This window comes from Dermochelys coriacea, chromosome 12 (assembly GCF_009764565.3).
Source record: "Dermochelys coriacea isolate rDerCor1 chromosome 12, rDerCor1.pri.v4, whole genome shotgun sequence".
Lineage (NCBI taxonomy): Eukaryota > Metazoa > Chordata > Testudines > Dermochelyidae > Dermochelys > Dermochelys coriacea.
This window is the reverse complement of record NC_050079.1, coordinates 24,395,625-24,415,847: the sequence shown is the minus strand read 5'-3', so window position 1 is coordinate 24,415,847 and position 20,223 is coordinate 24,395,625. Positions and strand designations below refer to the sequence as shown.

Sequence of the window (20,223 nt, the reverse complement as noted above, 5' to 3'; positions counted from 1 at the left end):
CCTTAGAGACTAACAAATTTGTTAGAGCATAAGCTTTCGTGAGCGAAGTGAGCTGTAGCTCACGAAAGCTTATGCTCTAATAAATTTGTTAGTCTCTAAGGTGCCACAAGTACTCCTTTTCTTTTTGCGAATACAGACTAACACGGCTGCTACTGTGAAACCAGACTTTTCTCAGCGTTTCTGTATAGCTGAGTCTCAGGATAAAATATTAAATCAGTTTGCGGTACCCATATACAGTACCCATATACAGAGGTGCAGGGGATAACAGTCACTGACAGGCAAGAAGGTTGGGGAACAAAGTCCTATACGAATTCTGTGTGGGGTTTTTTTTTTTTTGAATATATGTAGTATTGCAGTGCATAGTAGAAATTTGATTTTCTTTTGAGAAATGCCATCCTTCACAGGAGATATTAAAGTGAAGTCCCTTCAGTCATTCAACTGTAAACTTGCCATCACTTGGCAGTTTTTGTAGATTCTTTCATAAAACCAGGGTGCCCTTGCTAACAGTCTTTCCCAAAACTTGGGCCTAAAATTCAAAACTCTACATGGGCTGTTGCTGAGCTCAACAAGTCTCTCCTATATGTACAGGTGGAGGTGCACTCATGTGCATCCTGTCCCTTAAGAGCAGGAACCACCATCTGGCCATTTACTGGAATTCATCCCTTCAAGGTATGGTAAATCAGTTACCCCAGGGAAACTGTCTAGAGATCATGTGACCAAGAGTGACTCTGTAGGTAGGAAGATAAGCTAAGTGTTCTTTGTGAGGTGGCCCTTGGAGGAAGCCCCAGAATATAGCACAGCTAGAGCTGTTGGATTGGAGGAAAAGGACAGTACTAAATAGAGAAGGATTGTAGGGTGGAGTGAGTGATGGCAGAACCAGAATTTAGGAAAAGGCTTAAAGATTTTTGGAACAGACTGATCGGATGAGAAGGAATCCTGAGGGAAAGGTTCAGAATGGGATAATGTTACTGTTGAAAAAGTTTTGGGATGTTGAATCAGATCCCAGGAATTTGGTTATGTTGACACTTTAAGCCAGAATGACCCTATTTTGAAACTTTAGTGCAACTGTGCCTCAGTTTCCATCTCCCACTTCCCACAAAACTACTAAACTCCTGGTTGGGGGTAAGATAACCCTATTACAACGTACGTTTGTTTTTTCATCATGAGGGTCACAGGCATGCTGAAGGGAAGGTGAGGAAGTCTTCCTCCCTACCTTACCTTCCACTCTGACCACACCCAGCAGGAAGAGGTGTTGACAGAAGAGATTTTCCCTTATTCCTGCCTGGCCAGCTCATAATAAAGTTTTATTATTTTTCATATGGGAAATTGATTGTGGCACAGAAAGTGCTTCCGATAGTACTAACATACATTTTGAAGTAAGAGCTCCTGTAGAGAGAGAATAACGATTATTGTTAGTAGACATCTCAGCATATGCTGGCATCAGCTTTCCCCTGTAAACCAAGTGGCAATAGTCAGGTGAGTTTACAAGCAATAAAATAAGTGAAGGATCTTCTATATACAAACCATGGTATCTATACAGGGTATGTCTATACTATTATTATTAATCACAGCTGGCCCATGCCAGCTGATTCGTGGTCGCAGGTCTTGGGCTAAGGGGCTGTTTAACTGTGGTATAGTATAGACATTCGAGCTTGGGCTGCAGCACAAGCTTTAGGATCCTCCCATCTCGCAGGGTCCTAGGGCCTGGGCTCCAGCCCAAGGTCGAACATCTACACCACAATTAAACAAACCCTTAGCCCAAGGCCTGCGAGCCCGAGTCAGCTGGCATTTATAATTGAAGTTTAGACATACCCACAGAGTTGGATTGTTGTTGTTAACTTCCCAATTGCCTTAGATTGTGAAAAGTATCTGCAGTATTCAGGATAATTTTCTAACTAGATGAATTCTGAAGACAGAGAGGTCACCAGTGTTACACCAGTTTAGGAAGCTCTAGGAAAATCCCATTTTAATAGTAGGTATAAATCAGGGGTGGGAAAACTTTTTGGCCCGAGGGCCACATCGGGGTTGCAAAATGGGTAGAGAAGGCTGTGTCCCTGCAAGCAACCTGGCCCCTCCCACCTATCTTCCCCGTCCCACTTCCCGCCCCCCTCAGAACTCCAGACCCATCCAACCCCCCCGTTCCTTGTCTCCTGACTGTCCCAACCACTATCCACACCCCCCAGGACCCCACACCTATCCAACCTCCCTGTTCCCCATCCCCTGACCCCTATCCATACCCCTTTCCCCTGACTGCCCCCTGGCACTCCCTGCCCCTTATCCAACTTCCGGCCCGAGCCCCCTTACCATGCCGCTTAAAGTAGCGTGTCTGGCATCCGCGCCGCCCGGCCAGAGCTAGACATGCTGCCGCTCTGTCCATCAGGAGCATGCAGCTCCACCACCCAGAGTGCTGCCCATGCAATAGCGTGGCTGCGGGGGAGGGGGGCAGCAGGGGAGAGGCCGGGGTCTAGCCTCCCCAGCCAGGAGCTCAAGGGCCGGGCAGGACAGTCCCACGGGCCATAGTTTTCCTATCTCAGGTATAAATGCATTTATCCCTATTTTCTTATATTTATGGCCAGTTATATCTAATTCACTTTTATGGTTTTTAATAGGGATTTATGTGGATTCGTTTGTATATTAGGTTTAGAGATAATTAAGTACTTTGCTTCTGGAAAGAAGAAATGTAGAGAGAATTGGCTCAAACCTAAAACAAGATTCGTGTACTAGTGCATATATTAAACTTCCTTTTATTGGGTTGTCACCCCAATAGGAATGATTAGTGAGTCATAAAGAAAGAAAATGTATTGCACTACATCTATTAAAGCATGTTTTATATGTAACAGTAATTAAAATATAATTGAAATCATGAGTTCTTCTAATTATTGGCTTTACATAATGCATATTTAAAGAGTGCACATCTATAAATGTGTCCTTTATATACATTCAGAAACGGTTTGCTGGCAGCATTTTAATTAAAGATGGATTAGTTAAAATGCTGTTTAATCATTCTGTCATCAAAGGATTTAGACCTCATTAATTAGCTGTTGATAAATAGGTTTAAACTACAAAATTTAATTTAAAATATGCCAGTTGAGAACTAGAATTATTAGAGAAGAAATGGAGCAATGAGTCTTAGAAAATCTTATGCCATCTCTTTATATAATATTAGATTAAGTGTGAAATTATTAGACCATAATAGTACTTGCAATTTTGTATCACTGTTAATGCTTGTAACACAGCGGCTTTTACAGTTGGTTAAGAAATCAAAATGAGATCCTTATTGTTGACCACTCTTTTCATAGTACAAAGGACTACTATGCTATGTATTTAAGTATTTATTTTGTGAAAGACTAAAAACTCCAAGGCTCATATGCCCAAGGAAAATGACCCATTACTGAAAATGGTTTTCAGCAGGGATGGTGTTCCCCGTAACCCCAGATTCCTCTCAATCGGAAATTATTTAGCTGCTAGAGTGGATTAGCCAAAACCATTTTCAAAGTAGTTCCAGAAACTGTGATAGATATGTAGTGTAATTTGGTATTGATCACTCTTCTGTAATGGCAAACACTTTTAATCTCATTTATACTGACAGTTACAATGTTTTCAATAACAATAGAAGGTAGGTTACCAATGAGGATAACTGTTGACAACTGTTGTCTTCACTGGATGACTTCCCACGAACAGGCAGTGCTTCAAAGGGGTCTGTCCTCCCCTCACTGTGCCACAATCTCACTGAGCTGAAACTGAAGTCCAACTGAATTTTTCCAGCTTTCCCGTTAGAAACCTACCCCTCAAACTGAAACCTCCAAGGAGATTTGGAAGGTTTGTTGTTTTTGAAGTGAAACTGTTACAGTTTGCAGTAAGAATCTGACACTTCCTCGTGATTCATTAAGCACAGAACCTCAGGTGGTTGTTTAAAAACAGTTCTATAAACAAAATGCTATCAAATAAGAGGTTTCACTTTCTTCCTGTTTTGCATGCGTCATTTCCAAATCCATGTTATGTTTTTAGAAACACAGGAGCCTCACAGTTTATGTTCTCTTCCAAATTCAGACTCTTACATGATAGCCGTAATAATGGATCTTTGGTACAAGGCTTCACAGCTTCTACATGAATGGAAAAAAACAATGTACTGAGTAGCAATGAGATATTGCGGTGCTGTTTGTTATCTATCTAAATGCAGCAGATAGATAACTGCGTAGGTAGGTCAGCTTCAGATGTGCAGGCAAGACAGTAACTACTGTAGAATCCTTGAGCACTATGGAACCCGCACAGGAAATGAAGAGGATATGTTCTCCCACCCCAGACTTTTTATTATAATAATGTTTCTGAAGAACAAGAAGTACCATGGGAGGTTATACTTTTCACACTCATTGTTTTCATTTCCAGGCTTCAGCTACATCTCTATGAAAATGAACATTTGTCTAATTTTGATAGTCGGGTGAAGGAGGTTTTCACAAAATTCATAGTTCTATGAAACTGAGTACTATGCAGTACTTGGAGGAAAGTTAGAGAACTTCTTAAAAAGTTTTGGCTGTAATTGCATTTTCCCACCCCTCGTACAGCTAAAAACAACAGGTTAAATTTAAACTCAAGAAGAGTTGTTAGGATGACCTCTATCAATATAATATGGTGAAACAAACAAAAAAGTTAACTAGAAAATTTAAGTCTAATCTGTCAAAATGCAATTAGCAAAAAATGGGATGTCTTTATCCCTGTTCTCAACCAAAATGTATTCATTCCTTGTGTGTTCCCAAATACCATTGGGAAATCCAGGAAGATGAGTAGTTTAATCAAAAAAGATCAAAGAAATATCAGCTAATGTCTTCTCATCTATTCAATTGTTCTTAACATAAGACAGACAATTTATAATTCCCAATTATCCAATTAATATGCTAATTACCCATCACCTAAGTTACTCCATTCTTAAACTAAGAATATCATTTACCTTCGATCATCACAAATCATACATGACATTTGTGACAGTGCTGGATTTTGTATTATTTATGGACTTTCTGCTTGTTTCTTATTTCCAGGTGGTATTAATCCCTGGTGAAACAGATGTCATGGTATGGTTAGCTCCCTTGTGATCTTAAAAGCCCACAATCCTATTGTCTTGTATTCTGTTTTGCACCTGTCAGGTATTTGTCATTCATAAATTGCTTTTTTCTTAATCTTTTTGGTAATTTCACTTTTTGTTCCTCTTCTGAACTCTGGATGGGTATCCATTTGTTTTGGGGATAGAGTGCAAGAACAGTGGTACAACTTCTTGGAAAATCAACAGGAGACAATATTTGGAAATAAAGCAGATGCTATAGAGTCGTTTTGTTTCTTACTCTTGAAATTCACATCTTCAGTGCTATTATATTCCTCCTTTGGAATGTATGTTCTGTTTATGGTTCATTTGACTTGCAACCAATTATATTTCATGCCAACTTACTAAGGTTCTAATTCTGGTACCTTTACTCAACTCAAGCATCCCCTTACTCCTCAAACAGCCGCACTGAAATCAAGAATCAGTCCCTGAGTTTGACCAGTCCTTTTGGCTTCAAGTTTTCCAGGATAATAAAACATAGTCTGAGGAACAATCTCTTATCTTTTTTTCTTGACTGGCACTAAAAATCTCAAAAGTGAGAGTGACATTTAGAAATTTGTGCATGCATGCACACACACCACTCAGCTCAGGTCTTAAATTTATAAGAAGCTTTTTCATTAGAGGAAGTTCAACTTACAAGTGATTTGGATTTGAGAAATTAATCTAGCAATGTTAGTAAAGTAAACCTGTTGTGTATAGTCCTCTTGCTGATCGGGTAGTAAATTGCACAGCTTACCACCCAATCAGCAAGAGGACTATACATAACAGAAATTTCTGATATCATGCAGGACATTGAAATAGTATTGCTTCATTCACAAAATTGTTAGGTATATTTGCCACGGAGCTATAGGATAAAGCTTCACTCTTCAGAATAGTTAGTAATTTTTTCATCGGCCTTAAGCTCACTGTTTGTGCCCAGTGGACACAATGGTTTCTTTCTTTTAACTTCACTGACTATTTCTTCCAACTAGTTTATGTATAACATTTTTGTATGAAAAAACTTCTTTGCACATAGTATACAAAACTGAAAATGTACACCAGCGTATTGAGTCAAATGAGACTGAGTTTGTCAACTAAATCTGAGTAGCTAGTTAGCCCCAGATAACCAATAAGAGTCCCATCTTAACCTGGACAATTAAGAAAATTGCCCTTTATTTATGAAGCTTTCTGTTGCTAATTCTTAGTTGTGTATGCTGTTTATGCTCATATCTCAGGATAGAGAATGAAGTACTTTTCAAAAAAAAGTATGTACTCATTGATACTAATTATCTGCCAGACTTTACCTGGCGCTTTCATTTTTGTGTCTGTAATTCTGCATATTTATGTTGGTGAGTGCCTTAAAAACACTTTAGATACAATAGATAAATTGCACCCATTGGTAACTGTGGATGCAAAATTATAGACTATTTAGGCTTCTGTAAGCACCTTATCTGTAGGTACCCAAATATCTAAATGATCAAAATTGTGGCTGCCAATTGCAGCACAAAAAAGGGAGACCAGTTTTGGAATATCTGGCCCTGTTTGTTAGTTTATGCTTGCTACACCATACTGATACATCATCTAAAAATGAATTCCTAAACTACCACTGAGCAAGACGATTTGTTGAAATGACTCCAGAATCTGGAAGCAGTAAACCAGATTATTCTGTGTTCTATTCCATCCTTCCAGGGAGCTCTTGGAAGGGGATGTTGAGTAGCTGTTGATTCACCCCAAGGTCACACTCGTACTCTGATGCCTCTCCTGTCCCGGAGACTCTGTAAAGTTCTTTGGGCCATAGTGTCATCAGAAGGCTGATGACACTCTGTTTCATCTTGTTTTTTAAAGATGTGGATGATGCCATTTCTTTGTTTTCTGAGGGCCTGACTAAGAGAGAGAACTGTGTGTTGAGTGAAGATGTAGGGTGAAATCCTGGCCCCACTAAAATTGATGGGATTTTTGCCACTGACTTTAATGGGAACAGGGGACAGGATTTCACCCTCACACTTGTAGCACTATTCTCCAGATTTGTTTCACCTGATGGTTTCTTCACATTTCTGGCCAGATACCAGGAAGTTGTTTTGATTTCTTTAAATCTTTGCCTTCTACCAGCCTCTAAGGGCTGTATGCTTCTGGCTGTAAGGATGGGAGGAGACAGGAGGAGAAGTAGAAAGGAGAGGGGCAGAAGGCTGGCAGCTAAGACTCTTTTCCCTTCTCTGAGTGACCACCCACTCCAAGGTGTCAGATCTATAGCAGGTACTAAAGGGTGGAAGTCTGAGGGTAGAAAGGGATATTTTGGAGGGTGAAGAGCACAGGGAAGAAGAAATATGGACAAAGAGGCGCCGTTAATACTCACTAAAGGAAGTGACAATTTAATTTTGGCGGGTTAGGGTGTGTATTGGGGGTGGATTGTGTGAGGGTTCCGTTTTGCTTATTTTGTACTTTTCCTTAGAAATAGAGAAAAGAATCTGGAGGGTAGGAAGGATTTGAGGCCAGAAGGAAAATGTCAGGCTTTTCAATTTCACATAGAAAACTAAAAACCAAAGCGAGGTTTAAGTTCATAATTTAAAGTTAAGCACATTTGTAAGCCTTTGCATTATTGCTAAGGGAAAGTTGAGTACTTTTCCCTTTATCCCCCAAGTCCTAAAAATGAGTACATGCTGAGGGCCAATACCCCAATTGCTCATATAAAAATGGGGAGGGGAGTGGAAAATGTTTGGATATTTTGATGTTGCCTGAAAAACCCATGGGAGTTGTCCATTGTACATAGCACAGAAGGTTGCGATAACATACCACTTGGAATCTGAAAGCAGTAGAAATTAATGAGAAATATGTGTGCATTGCAGTACAAGATCTGTGTATTTACTGAAGAATCTCACTTAAGCCAATGCAGCATCATTGGTTTCTTTCATTTTGGATGAAAAATTTTCTCTGTACTTACCCAAGTGTGTTAACTCAATTGCCGCATTAAATAAGCTATCTTGACAACTGCATCAGACTTTGGCTCGGTAGAAGTCAAGCATAAGAAGCACTGTCATGTATCTGTCACAATAATAGAAATTGGAGTTAAATTCTTGATAGAAAAAGTAACAAAGGGCTCTACTTTCTGCACTCTGTCCCTTATATTTTTTTCTCTCTCCCATCCTATTTTACTAGATATAATTATAGATGGTACCGATTGTTAGACTAGACTCAAAAGATTTTATTTGTTTGATGTGATTTAGAAGTAGAAGTATTAGTTTCTTGGTCCAAAAATATCTAGACTCAAAAGTGACTAGTTGAGAGGTATAGCATATTGCTCTCTCCTACATATCCATTGTCTGTTTTAAAAAAAAAAAAAAAACACCCTTGGTAAGAATCATAAATAACATATTCTTTGTTCAGCTCATCCAACGTTCACTTCTTTCTGGGAATAAATACTACACGTTACTGAACGTGTGGGGATAGTTTGTATATTACGAAGAGGAAGATGACAAAAGAAGAGAGAAGTTTAATAAAAAAAAAAAAAAAGTAGTTAATGAATATTGATAATACTCCTGGACTTTGCTCCTTTATTCCATGTATGCAAGCTATTAAGTGAAGCTATGTTAAAATTAAACTCATACCTTATTTGGTTTCCTTTTTCCTGGTCAAGAGATCCCATTAGAATTTCCAATGTGTAAGATACTGCATTAGAAACCCTACCCACCTGAGGATTGCCATAAAAACCCAAACGCAGCAAATATAAAATATGCTAAGACAGATTCTAGTCATTTGTGGACAGAAAAGACAATCCAAAGTAGATTTTACATTAAAATAGTTTGAAAGACCCTTAAAAAATCAGGGTTTTTTTATTTTCCGACAATTTTTGGAGGTTCAGCTTTACTTGTATGCAATAACCACTTAGGATATTGAAAATACTGGTATGTGCTTATAGAGACTGAGGGAGTTGTGTATTATTTTTTATAAACATCAGATGCTCCTCAAGTTATCTGTTTGATATTAACCTATCTGAATGCCAGGAGTTAAATCAAACAAGGCTGTTAAGAAAGAAGCCAACAGGAAATGAAACAATGGCTAAGATAAGAGTCCTGAAGAAAATAATGGAAAAGCTGTTTATTGGAAAACTCTCTCTAAGAAACAGTTCACCCTGTAGCTGTGAGAGTGCTTCTCTATTGTTTCCAGTGGCTCAAAACCTAACATTTTTAGGAGATAAATGTTCTTGTCCCTTAAATTAGCATTGTCAATAAAGTAATCAAGAATAGGCATAGCTATGGAAATAAGATTACCTGATGCTTCAGATTTAAGAAAGAGTGAGCTCAAATTTTAGATTTTCTTCAGCTGTAATAAAATAGGGGCTAATGTTTGCCCTTTTTTAAATCAATGACAAAGAGGTCAGTTTTTAAAATTCTCTTTAAACTCCAGAAGACACACTTTCAGTCAGTTATAATAATTTTAAGAAATGAATTTTGAATGAAAATTACCTGATGGTATGTGCTCTTTTAAAAAATTAATTGTGGTTTCAAAGCAGTAAAAAAGCCATTCAAGTTGAAAAGAACTATGTGGATAAACAGGGTAACATCTGACATAAATAGACCAATGACTGATCTGTATACACCATGAAGATATAGTGCACGTGGTGACAAAAAAATACATATACCCTAAAGGGGAAGTGCTATCTATGAAACATAAAAGAGGAGTTAAAAAAGAAGGGCCAACTGCTTGCACCTGTGATGCATGAATTAGAAATTCTTAGATAGATAGATCCGGATCCAACATATTAAACATACATAGCAGCCGGTCAAAAAAGCGGCCAGCCTAAATGCCAGACACAGTATCTCCAATATAATATATTATATTATATAATATAATATGGATTTCCAGAATTAGGGCTCATCTACACTAAAGGGAAAAGTCAGTCTAAGCTACGCAATTTGAGTTACGTGAATAGCGACTCCCCTTACTCTTCTCGATCAGGTGGAGTACTGGAGTCGACAAGAGAGCGATCGGTGGTCAATTTAGCGGGTCTAGTTAAGACCCGCTAAATTGACCTTCGATGCATCAATCGCATCAATCCTCCGTTAAGTGTAGACAAGCCCTAAGTCATATGTCCAACTTGCAGTATTTCACTCCCTTAACTTTTGCATTGAACTTGGAGAATGCCATGAAGATCCATCAAATGTATTACTCAGAAAAATATATTCTGTTTCGTATAACTATAAGCTGCATTGTTCAATGCAAAATTCTTACAGAAACTACAATACACAGGGTGAAATCTTGGTTCAAACTCCCATTGACTGTAATGGAGCCAGGATTTCACCCAGAGTGATACAGGCCACTTTTAAGATGCTGGACACAGTTGTTAACTTGAAAAAGCCAGCATTTGTCAGCAGTGGTATCTGAAATACTACAGTTATATCTTGTACTTGCAATAAGAGAAACTCTGGAAATTCAGGTGCCACCGTTGGCAAATGTTGACTTTTTTGATGGCAACCATGTTAGCACATAATTTATAATGAATCACCTGACTGAGAAAGTAACTATACAATAATGTAAATAATTTTACTCTGGTCTCTAGTGGGAAAACACATTACCCAGTAAAAAAAAGTATTGCTGGCTCAATGACATTAACAACGCCTTTTTAATTTTTCTTTTTTAAAATAAATCCATAACATGTGAAACAACCAATGTAACCATTTTTTGGAAAAAGGAAATGGAAAGTTCAGACAAAAGGTAGATTATATGCAGCATCTCTTAACTTATTTTACTACCTTTAATTGCTGATCTGGGAATGCAGCAAAAGGTAACTGTTACATTACTGCATGAAGTTTCATATAAGTTCCAGCTTTATGAATATGTGGTCATTTGTCATATGGAAAAATAAACCCTGCTATCTTTATATCACCAAAGATAGAAGGAAGTTTACAGCTTTCATTATTTCATTTTTAAAGCACTTTAGAAGGTTACTGAAAGCTTCTGAGACGAGGAAATATTTCACTCCGTCACTTAAATACGATATAGGGGTTTATAAAAAAAAAAAAACACTGAAAGCTACTTAAATACAGCATTATTATACATACATACAAATATAAGATGCTTGGCAAAATGCTTGGGGGCATGTTCACAATGCCTGTAATAATAGACTTCTATATGCAAATGTGTTATGGAGCCAGAAATCTAGGATTTGCAAATGGAAAGAAACAGAGATCCATAAAGTGAAGTGATAGTGGAAACTGAATGTGTGTGACTGCTCAATGAAAGACTGATAGTATCCAATTGCGAAAGTTAGTGGGGCGCTTGTTATTCCATCTCTTAATTTCAGAGTATCTCCCACAGTCCTGTATTGTTATCTTCTTCTCTGACTTTCTCTTTGCACACTTCTAAATTTCCGGAGTGATCCAAAGCTAGTAAAATCATTGTAATTAGAGATGAGGAAAAATCATATAAAATCCATCTCCCTGAAAAGTCAGGATTTAATCCTTAGAGATATAGTTCTATTTTCATTTCCTTTCATTTCATTTCCTTTGTGTTCATTTCCTTAATTTAGGAGGTTTGGTGTATATCTTTTCAATTAATTATCCCTTTGGGAAGTTTTTTGAAATATATTTTGACTCTATGGTTGTTTAAGTAATAATCTTAATGTCCTTCAAAGAATGAACATTGTGTTCTGTGGACTGCTATTACGAAAGGACAAAATCATAACATCTCTGAAGTTTGAATATCACTCTGTGTTAATGAAATGATTTTGGTATTACAACAAATGAGTTTTCTGAATCCATTCAATATTAAAGGGAATTGGATTGTAATTAGAGCATATTTCACAAAGAATAAAAGGGTCCGTGATATGTGCTTAGCTCTTATAGCACCTAATCCGGTAGTGATTGTGCTGTGGGCACATCTGCTCTCGTGTGCAAAGGACTTTTACAGTGCAATATTTGTGAAGATGAAAATGCTGTTGCGCTTTCAAGGCTAAATAGCTCCCCCAGGAGCTGCAAAGAGAATAAACTTCCAGAATGCATTATTTTATAAATATAAAGCAAGCATTTTTGTAATATTTCCTTATCTGGCTCTTATTTACTACCATCTAGTCTTGGTGTTGAGATCCAGATCTTTATTTTGTTGCTCACATTTGAATGGTAAGATAACTGAGGTATTTAAGCGTATTTAAGGTATAAGTTACGGTAAGATAACTGAGGTATTTAAGTGAAAATAAATAGATTCATGTTTTCAGTGTGTAATAGAACACACTCTTTTTTCCTGTTAAGCTTACTGTGGATTGTGTAACTAGTAAAATTTGCCTGATTGTGGGATGATTAAGTCTTTTTATCTAGAGAACAGGTACAGCATGGGCAGCTGTCATGCAGCTTCCCCCACACACTGCAAGTTTGCATCAACCTGCACTAGCAGGGACTATCTGTAGGTGTCAAAGCCAATTCAGTGGTGAAAATTTTCAATTTTGAAAAGGCTTGGGCTAGCCTTGGATCATCTTTCCCAGTGAGACCCCCTCATTCCACTCCAGAAAAGACTCCTTTACCTTTGTTTAGGTAGACTCCTGTTGGTGGAGAGAGCCAGCCTATCTGGGGAGTTGTTTCCTTTCTGGAAAATATTAAGGTGGAGGTTTGCAACAAAGGTGGATTGTATTTGTAGTTGGTGCTTCAGACATGCAAGAAGGAGGTATTTTATTCAACTCTGTAATCTCAGACCCAGGCAGTTTAACAATTGTTTTCAGCCTTTGATTTTTAACTATTTATTAGCGAGTTGGTTCTAAGGTCAGATAAACCAGTGTATTCCAAAGTTGTTTTACTGTGCTGAGTTACTAAGGAGAGCAATTTACCATTCTTCAGAAATTAAACATGCTTCACTGCAGTTTCAGTATTTTTCTGTTGCAAAGTTTCATACCAGGCTTGATGACAGGTACGTCAGAAAAATACACAGACTGGCTGAGTTGAGAGAATGTAGGTTAATTTGAGTGTTAAATTGAGCAGAAATTCAGGGTGATGTTTGTCAGGTAGTAGGGGGACTTGCATACACAAATCTCACTTCAGTGCAGTCTTGCTTGCTTTCTTGCTTTGTGTTGTTTCTGAATAAATTAATTACTGCTTTTTTTTTATTTGCAGCCTGTTTCAGCATTATTGCTATACTCGCGGTGGCATGCGCCATACTTCTTACACTTGTATCTGTGGCAGGTAAGATCTTTTTGTGTACTTCTGTAATATTATCAATTGGAAGTATTTAAAATTATTTTTACCATATATGTCTGGATACAAGCAAAGTGAGCTTTAAAGTTTTGTTACTGAGAAAACAATGGGGAGATGGCTAGCACTGTGTAAACCAGATAGGTTACAGATTCTGCTGCACTCGGGAGATTATCTGATTGCCAATATTGCCAGTATCACGTTTATGCTCACGTCTCTGGGGCATTAGGTTTTTTTAATGAAACAGCATATGAAGAAAGACTTGATATCTTCTCTTTGTAGCTAAAAAAAGTACTTTTTCTGAAACATTCTTTTAAAAAAAAAAAAAAAAAAGGATTTCATATCATTTTCAAAATTCCTGGTCTCTAAATGTATTATACACTGCACATAAACAAATCTTTTAAGGAAATTTTGCTCCAGCTCTCTTTACTTACTGAACATCTGCTGTTGAAATTATATTTTTGTTAATATTGCTAAAATATCATTTGTAATTCTATAAACATAAATTTTTAATATGCAGAACTAGAAGAGAAAATAGTAAATACTACAGGGATGTAAAACTCATTCTGTGAAGAGGGTTTAGGTGCATTTTTTGTTGTGATCCATGGGCAGATTTTCAAAATTAGAGCCATATGGTACCTTCAGTCCACAACAGATCTCCCACTGATTACAATGAAAGGGTTGCTGTATCAAATAGTATAAAATGGCCTTTATACTGTAAAGTAAACTAAACTTAGGTACATAAAGTTGCTGTTGCATTCAATATCACTGGTGGGCAAAAATGATAAAGGGCACTTTTAGGATCAATGTTTTTTTCTGCCATTTGCAGAAAATGCTCAGTTGCTTTTTGTGTAAATGTATTTACTCTCTTTGAATGTAAAATTTTATAATTACATATGCAATTTTGGTACTGAATTGTGCACCTAATTTGTTTGAAAACTTGCCCTTTATTCTCATTTAACTTGAGAGTTCTTGTTCTTTTCCTGGGAGGTCAACAGCTGATTTTCAATCACTGGTCTGATGACCTTAGTTGCGGTTTCCCACTTAATAGGATGGACCGTGTAAAGGTTATCATCTTCCCGGTGAAAAGAGCAACAAAACAAGCCAATTTTTTCAGGGACAACATACTAGGCAGATCGAACTTGGGGAAAAGATCTGCCTGTTGAAGGCCTCTCACAGTCCTAGTGTGACTCTACCGGGAGAAAATACTGAAAATGACCAACATCGATGGCCTTGTCTTCCAGGAGATCCATGTAACAAATGAAGAAAAAGTCTATAAATACAAAATCAATGGCTATACATTCCTAGCCAGCAATTACCATCCAAAAAATTGGCTGGCAATTTACATAAAGCAGGAGATCAACTAATATGTGGTTCTACTTCCTATAGCACACAAAAGAAATCACTACAATTTCCATGTGCATCGACAAGCTAACCATCGTTCATGTATATAAACCAACTGGTGCACAGTGGCCTTGACCAGCTCTACAGAATGCATAGGATCCTGTTGTATTTGTCCATGTCTTTAATAGTCACCACATACAATGGGGCTATGCAGCAAGCAAATGATATGCAAATGATATGTTCCTCCTTTTTGATGCAAAACAGTGCATCACTTTCCATTCTGCAAGATGGGGCAGAGAATACTGCCCTGATCTTATGTTTATCTCTAAAGATGATTCAGGCACACCAATACCCACAGCACAGATCATCCTTGATAACTTCCCAAACAGCCAGCATAAACCAATACTGACCCATATTGGCATTCAAGTCCCAGTTCTCTACTCAAAATTGGCGCAGCGCTGGAACATCAAAAAAGTAGACTGTGCCATTTTCACTAGGACTGTGGACAACACAATCTCCTGCACTCTCCCCGCACCAAAGATGTTTGACTGTTTTATTGCACTCCTAATCTCCATTGCAAAGAAGATCACGCCCCTGGGATACAGGTCATCATACATTCCATGCTGAACTTCAGAGAACCAAAAGCTCCTCCACAAATATGACAAATGTAGAGACACAGACACTGGAAAAGCCCTCCTGACGTCACTGGATGCAGCAAGGGGGAAATGGTGCCATGAATGTGTAGAACGTCTAACCTTCACACACTCGAGCAGATGCACCTAGCATCTGCTGACACACCTGGGGGCTGCAAATCCCACATATGTCACTAGGCTGCAGGTAAAAGACAGTGCCATCACTGCTAAAATTTAGTGGACATCAAGACGGCCTATGAACAAACAGTATCGAAGACAAGTCCAGCATCAACTTCGGCAGGTGTTGTCCACGTGCACTCCATCGTCCCAGTGGTCTGGACACAAGTAAGAAGATCAATGCCACCATTGCAGCCACAAAATTGGGAAAAGATGGTATCTATCCTGAATTCATATGTCCTAGGTCCACTTGCATGGAAATGGATGGTGCAGCTTTTCACCAAAATTCTGAGAACCAATGAAATTCCGTGTGTGTGGAGAGAAGCCAAGGTCATTGCACTCTTAGAGCCTGGAAAACCTACAGATCACCTTCTAATTATACACCAATATTCGTTTTGTGCATCAACTACAAGGTGATGGAGCTTATGATTCTGAATCAAACTGTGCCCACTGTGGACACAAGGAGCAAGCTGGTTTTTGACTGCACAGAAGTTGCTACAACCAGGTCCTGGCTCTCACTAGAAATATTGAGGCTGAATTCTAATGAAAATTCAAGACAGATACCTGTCATCGATCTGTCATTAGCTTACAACAGTCTGGAAGGATGGTCTGCTACTGAAACTAGCCAAAGTGATCCCCTATGTGTGGATTTTCAGGCTGTTGAACACCATGTTTAGTGAACACCATGTATATGTCAGAGCATAGGTGCTGACTCCGTGGGTGCTCTGGAGCTGGAGCACCCACGGAAAAAAAAAATCGGGTGTTCAGCACCCACTGGCAGGCCCTGTCAATCACCTTCTCCCCCACCTCACCCCCAGCACCTCCTGCCCACCACTGATAAGCTGTTCAGCAGTGGGCAGGAGGCACTGTGGGGAAGGGAGAGGAGTGGGGACAGAAAGAGGCAGAGTGAGGGTGGGGCACACACGGGGAGGGGGATCCTCTTTATGAATTAAATTAACATTAGACTTTTAACAATAGAAGGCGATAATAAGCATGCTTTCTCATATATTAGGAACCCCAAACTTGTTACAAAATAGACATTTAAGATATACAACAAATAAATAGCTTGTGAAGATGACTCTTTGGGATAATTGAATTGTACAAAAAGCAAACTATTGGAGATGTGTATTAAAGCCTGTTATTCTATTAGTGCTGAGTCCAGTAGCTTCAAGTTTTGTAGCTCTAAACACTAAAGAATACTTATATAACTGAATCTGTTCTTTGAGATACAAGCCCTGTTCTAATTTCTATAGAGAAATAGTGTTTTGAAATAAACACAAGTTTGCTGTTCAGTTAAATAAAAATTATGCTGACATGGTCGGTTAATATCTACTAAATTCTGACTGGATTTTCAAAATAGAAATGACTTCACTAATTCATTCATGTTTTTTCCCCTCTCTTTCTCAAATTACCTCTTTCTTTTCTGAAGAAATAGAGGTACCTGAAAGTTCTGAGTGCTAGTAACTAAATGAGTTTTTATTAAACAAATCACAAAAGAAAAAGAAATCAAGAGCAATCAGTGCTGCAATTCAGTACAGAAATATATAACTTTGCATGAATTTTTAGTGTAAGCACTCAAAATTGTTGCCCTTCATCTCAAGATGGTAAATCAACATGTCAAAGACAGTATCAAGATTTCAATATTTTGTAGGTAACTGAATAGGAGTAAATATTTTAGTTTACATACAGATTAGTCACCTTTAAAAATCAATAAACTTTATTATTATGGCTGAACACACACTTGGGTATCGGATTACACCTTGAAGGTCTTTAGGTAATTTCAATCAAGACTATATCACTTCAAAAGTAATGTTAAGTGTAAATGTGCATAAATGCAATTAAATAAGAATACCAGTATCTGGTTATTGTGGCAGGATGGACTAGGTCCAGACGCCCCCTAATGGAGGCCTCCTGGCCCTGCATCAGCCTGCCTGAGTATAGAGCAGAGAGAAGTCCTCCAGGCAGCCTAGAGTGGCTGCAGAAGAGTGGCCAATCGGAGAGGCTGATGGAGCAACCAATCTGGGGCCAGAAGGGCCCTATATAAAACAAGCAGCAGAGCCGAGAACTTCAATTGCTGTGTGGAGCTCCAGGAGTGAAGACTGGGTGACTGGCTGGCTGAAAGAGCAGCAATAACACAGACAGCTCACTCTGGAGAGCTCACTGCAGACAGGACTGAAGCCTAGGGAAGGCTGCTGAAGACTGGGTGCCTGGCTGGCAGGAAGAGCAGCAGGAGGAAGGCCAGTGCGGGCAGGCTGAAGCCCAGGGGGACAGAGCACAGAACCTGGCCTGGTCAGAGAGGTACTGAGGTGGGCCCCACTAGTCTGGTTGAAGACTGAGCCCAGGGAGGCATGCTGAAACACCACCAACTGCGAGTACTGACATAGGCCCTGGCTGGGTGGTTGAAGAAGGTAGTGCCTCTGGGAAGAAGCCTAAGAGCTACGGCCCCATACCAGGGCTATGATCAGAACTCTGGACTATATACCCTGGAAGGAGGGACAGTGTATGCAGCTCGGCCGGAGGGCTGAGTTGCTGAAGAACCACCAAGAGAACTATCAGCCGGAGGGGTGCTTGTGAGAGGTGGGTGCCACCCCGATATAAGAACTAAAACTGAAAGCAGGATCACACCCAACCAACCAAAGGGGGGCTGTCTGTGAGAGGCTGGTGCTGCCCTGAAAAAAGACCATGATTACAGGTAGATCAGCCAGAGAAAAGGGGGGCACGCATGCAAGGTGGTTGCCGATCCCGTTACAGTTATGGATAAGTAAGTCCGTACGTGTGTGTATTCATTCAGATGTGTGTATATTCAGATGAACCTGGCACTTAGCACTTTACCTACTTCAAAGCACTGTGTAAACATCCTTTTCAGTACTCCTAGGAGATAAGTAGCCATTTTTACATCGGAGAAAACTGAGAGGTTAAGTGACTTGCCCAGTGTCACACAGTGAATCAGCCAGAACTGGTACTTAGGAGCTCCTTCCTTCCAGGCCCAGTCCTTTCAGACCACGGTGTTACTCTGTCAAAGATTAAAGCAACCACCTCACAGCCACATATGCTTTTCAAAATTAACACTGCAAATAAAGAAGGGTATCCTTGTAGCTGTGTTGATACCAGGATATTAGAGAGACAAGATGGGTGAAGCAATATATTCTATTAGACCAACTTCTGCTGGTGAATGAGACAAGTTTTCAAGCTACACACACACAACCTGAAGAAGACCTCTATCTCGAAGGCTTATCTCTTTCACCCACAGAAGTTGGTCCAATAAAAGATAGTACCTTGTCTACCTTCCCTTGCTTTATAACAGTTACTCAAAATGATGTCATAAGAAATTTACAAACATACATTTAAATGATATATTGAGCATTTTAGTAAAAGCATCAGATATTGCAAGAATGAAAAGGCAACATTAGAGAATCACAGCTCTGCAGTCTCTCACCTGAACTTGGAAACTTCTATAGGATATCCAAAATATTATATACTTTTATTGTATATCTTCCAATATTACTGGAAAGTACTAACCAATGGTATACACAGGGCAAAGTACCCAGATCCTGAGCTAGGAGTAGAAGAATCATGAGACATCCTGAGACGAGAAAGGGCTGGAGGTCGAACACCTTAGGAATACATTCTGAGAGACCAGAAAGATTGACCAAGCTGCAGCTTACAAGAGCACTAGTCTCTTACTTCACAGGTCTGATCAGCAGCTATTTGGCAGCTGTTACCTCAGACATGGGTGTTTCTCTGGTACTAGTTTCCTCCATTGGTTATCTTAGCTCCCCACATCAAATGATTCTAGTTATATAAGAATAGGTAAGTAAAACGGCTCTTTATATCTGTGGGCCTTTATAAATCCTCTTGAGTCAGATTAGTAGAGTTAATAACTCTCTCTGCTCCTTTCTTTTAATTATAATTAAAAATATATTTCCAGCCTCTCTCAGATATAGAAGTGTAGAGAAGCTGCTTAATGCTTCCTTTTGGATTAAAATTATTCTCTCTAAATCACAGAGGAAGTAGCTTGCTGTTGTAGTTTATGGTATCTTAATTTTAATTCAGGTTTTCCTGATATACCGCTATTGTTCATTTCAAATTGTCTGTTGCTATAGTTTTTCCCTTTTAATTTCTGCTGTTATTACACTCTCTTTTAATTGCTGCTATTACACTCCACTTCTCTTCCTTCTGCTCATTTCTCTTTTCATGGTCCTTTCTGACTGACAATATGTTCTGAACTTTTCTGACTCCTGCAATTTGTGTTCTCTCAGTGGCATGAATTTACCAAGTTATCTGGTCTTTTCCAATTCTTCAGATTAGTAACAATTTGGAAAAATTGTTAAAGGAATTAAAATAGAGGCAAACATCCTCTGGCAAAACTTTTAAATTTGGATGCCTAAGATAGGCATCTAGATCCATATTAAGGTACCTAAATATGTTAACTATATGTCATGATTTTCAGAGCTTTTGAACATCATATGAAGTAAGTAGAGTGACAGGTGCTCTGCACCTCTAAAATTTTAGGATGCTTAAATATAGATTTGTCATGTACCATTTTAACACCTTTGCTCTCTGGAAGCAAAGTACTTGTTTCTAAATTAAGGATTGTGTATACCACCAGTGACTAATACTAGCAAATCATAGACCAGTCTGATTTAAAATCCAGACTTTATTTTTTAAAGTTGCTTTGAAGTCAGCCTAAAAGTATAGCTGCAGCCTTATATTTGAGCTGACTTCTGGCAAAATATTAGAACTTCTCCCTATGGGCTGATGTTACTTTCCTGGAGGTGATGTCTGTAGGTCCCAGATGGACAGGCTTCTATAACTTCACTCATAGAGC

The 20,223-nt window shown here is 38.8% G+C and overlaps 1 protein-coding gene across 2 annotated transcripts in view; it reads left to right on the top strand.

Annotated features, from left to right (window-relative positions):
• The window catches only part of PEPD (peptidase D), a 220,915-nt gene that overhangs the window by 121,274 nt on the left and 79,418 nt on the right, over positions 1-20,223 (top strand). For both annotated transcript variants that reach the window (XM_038368850.2, XM_043494753.1), the window contains one exon: positions 13,165-13,233. In XM_038368850.2, coding sequence (XP_038224778.1) covers positions 13,165-13,233 — 69 coding nt within the window. The remainder of the gene's footprint in view (positions 1-13,164; positions 13,234-20,223) is intronic.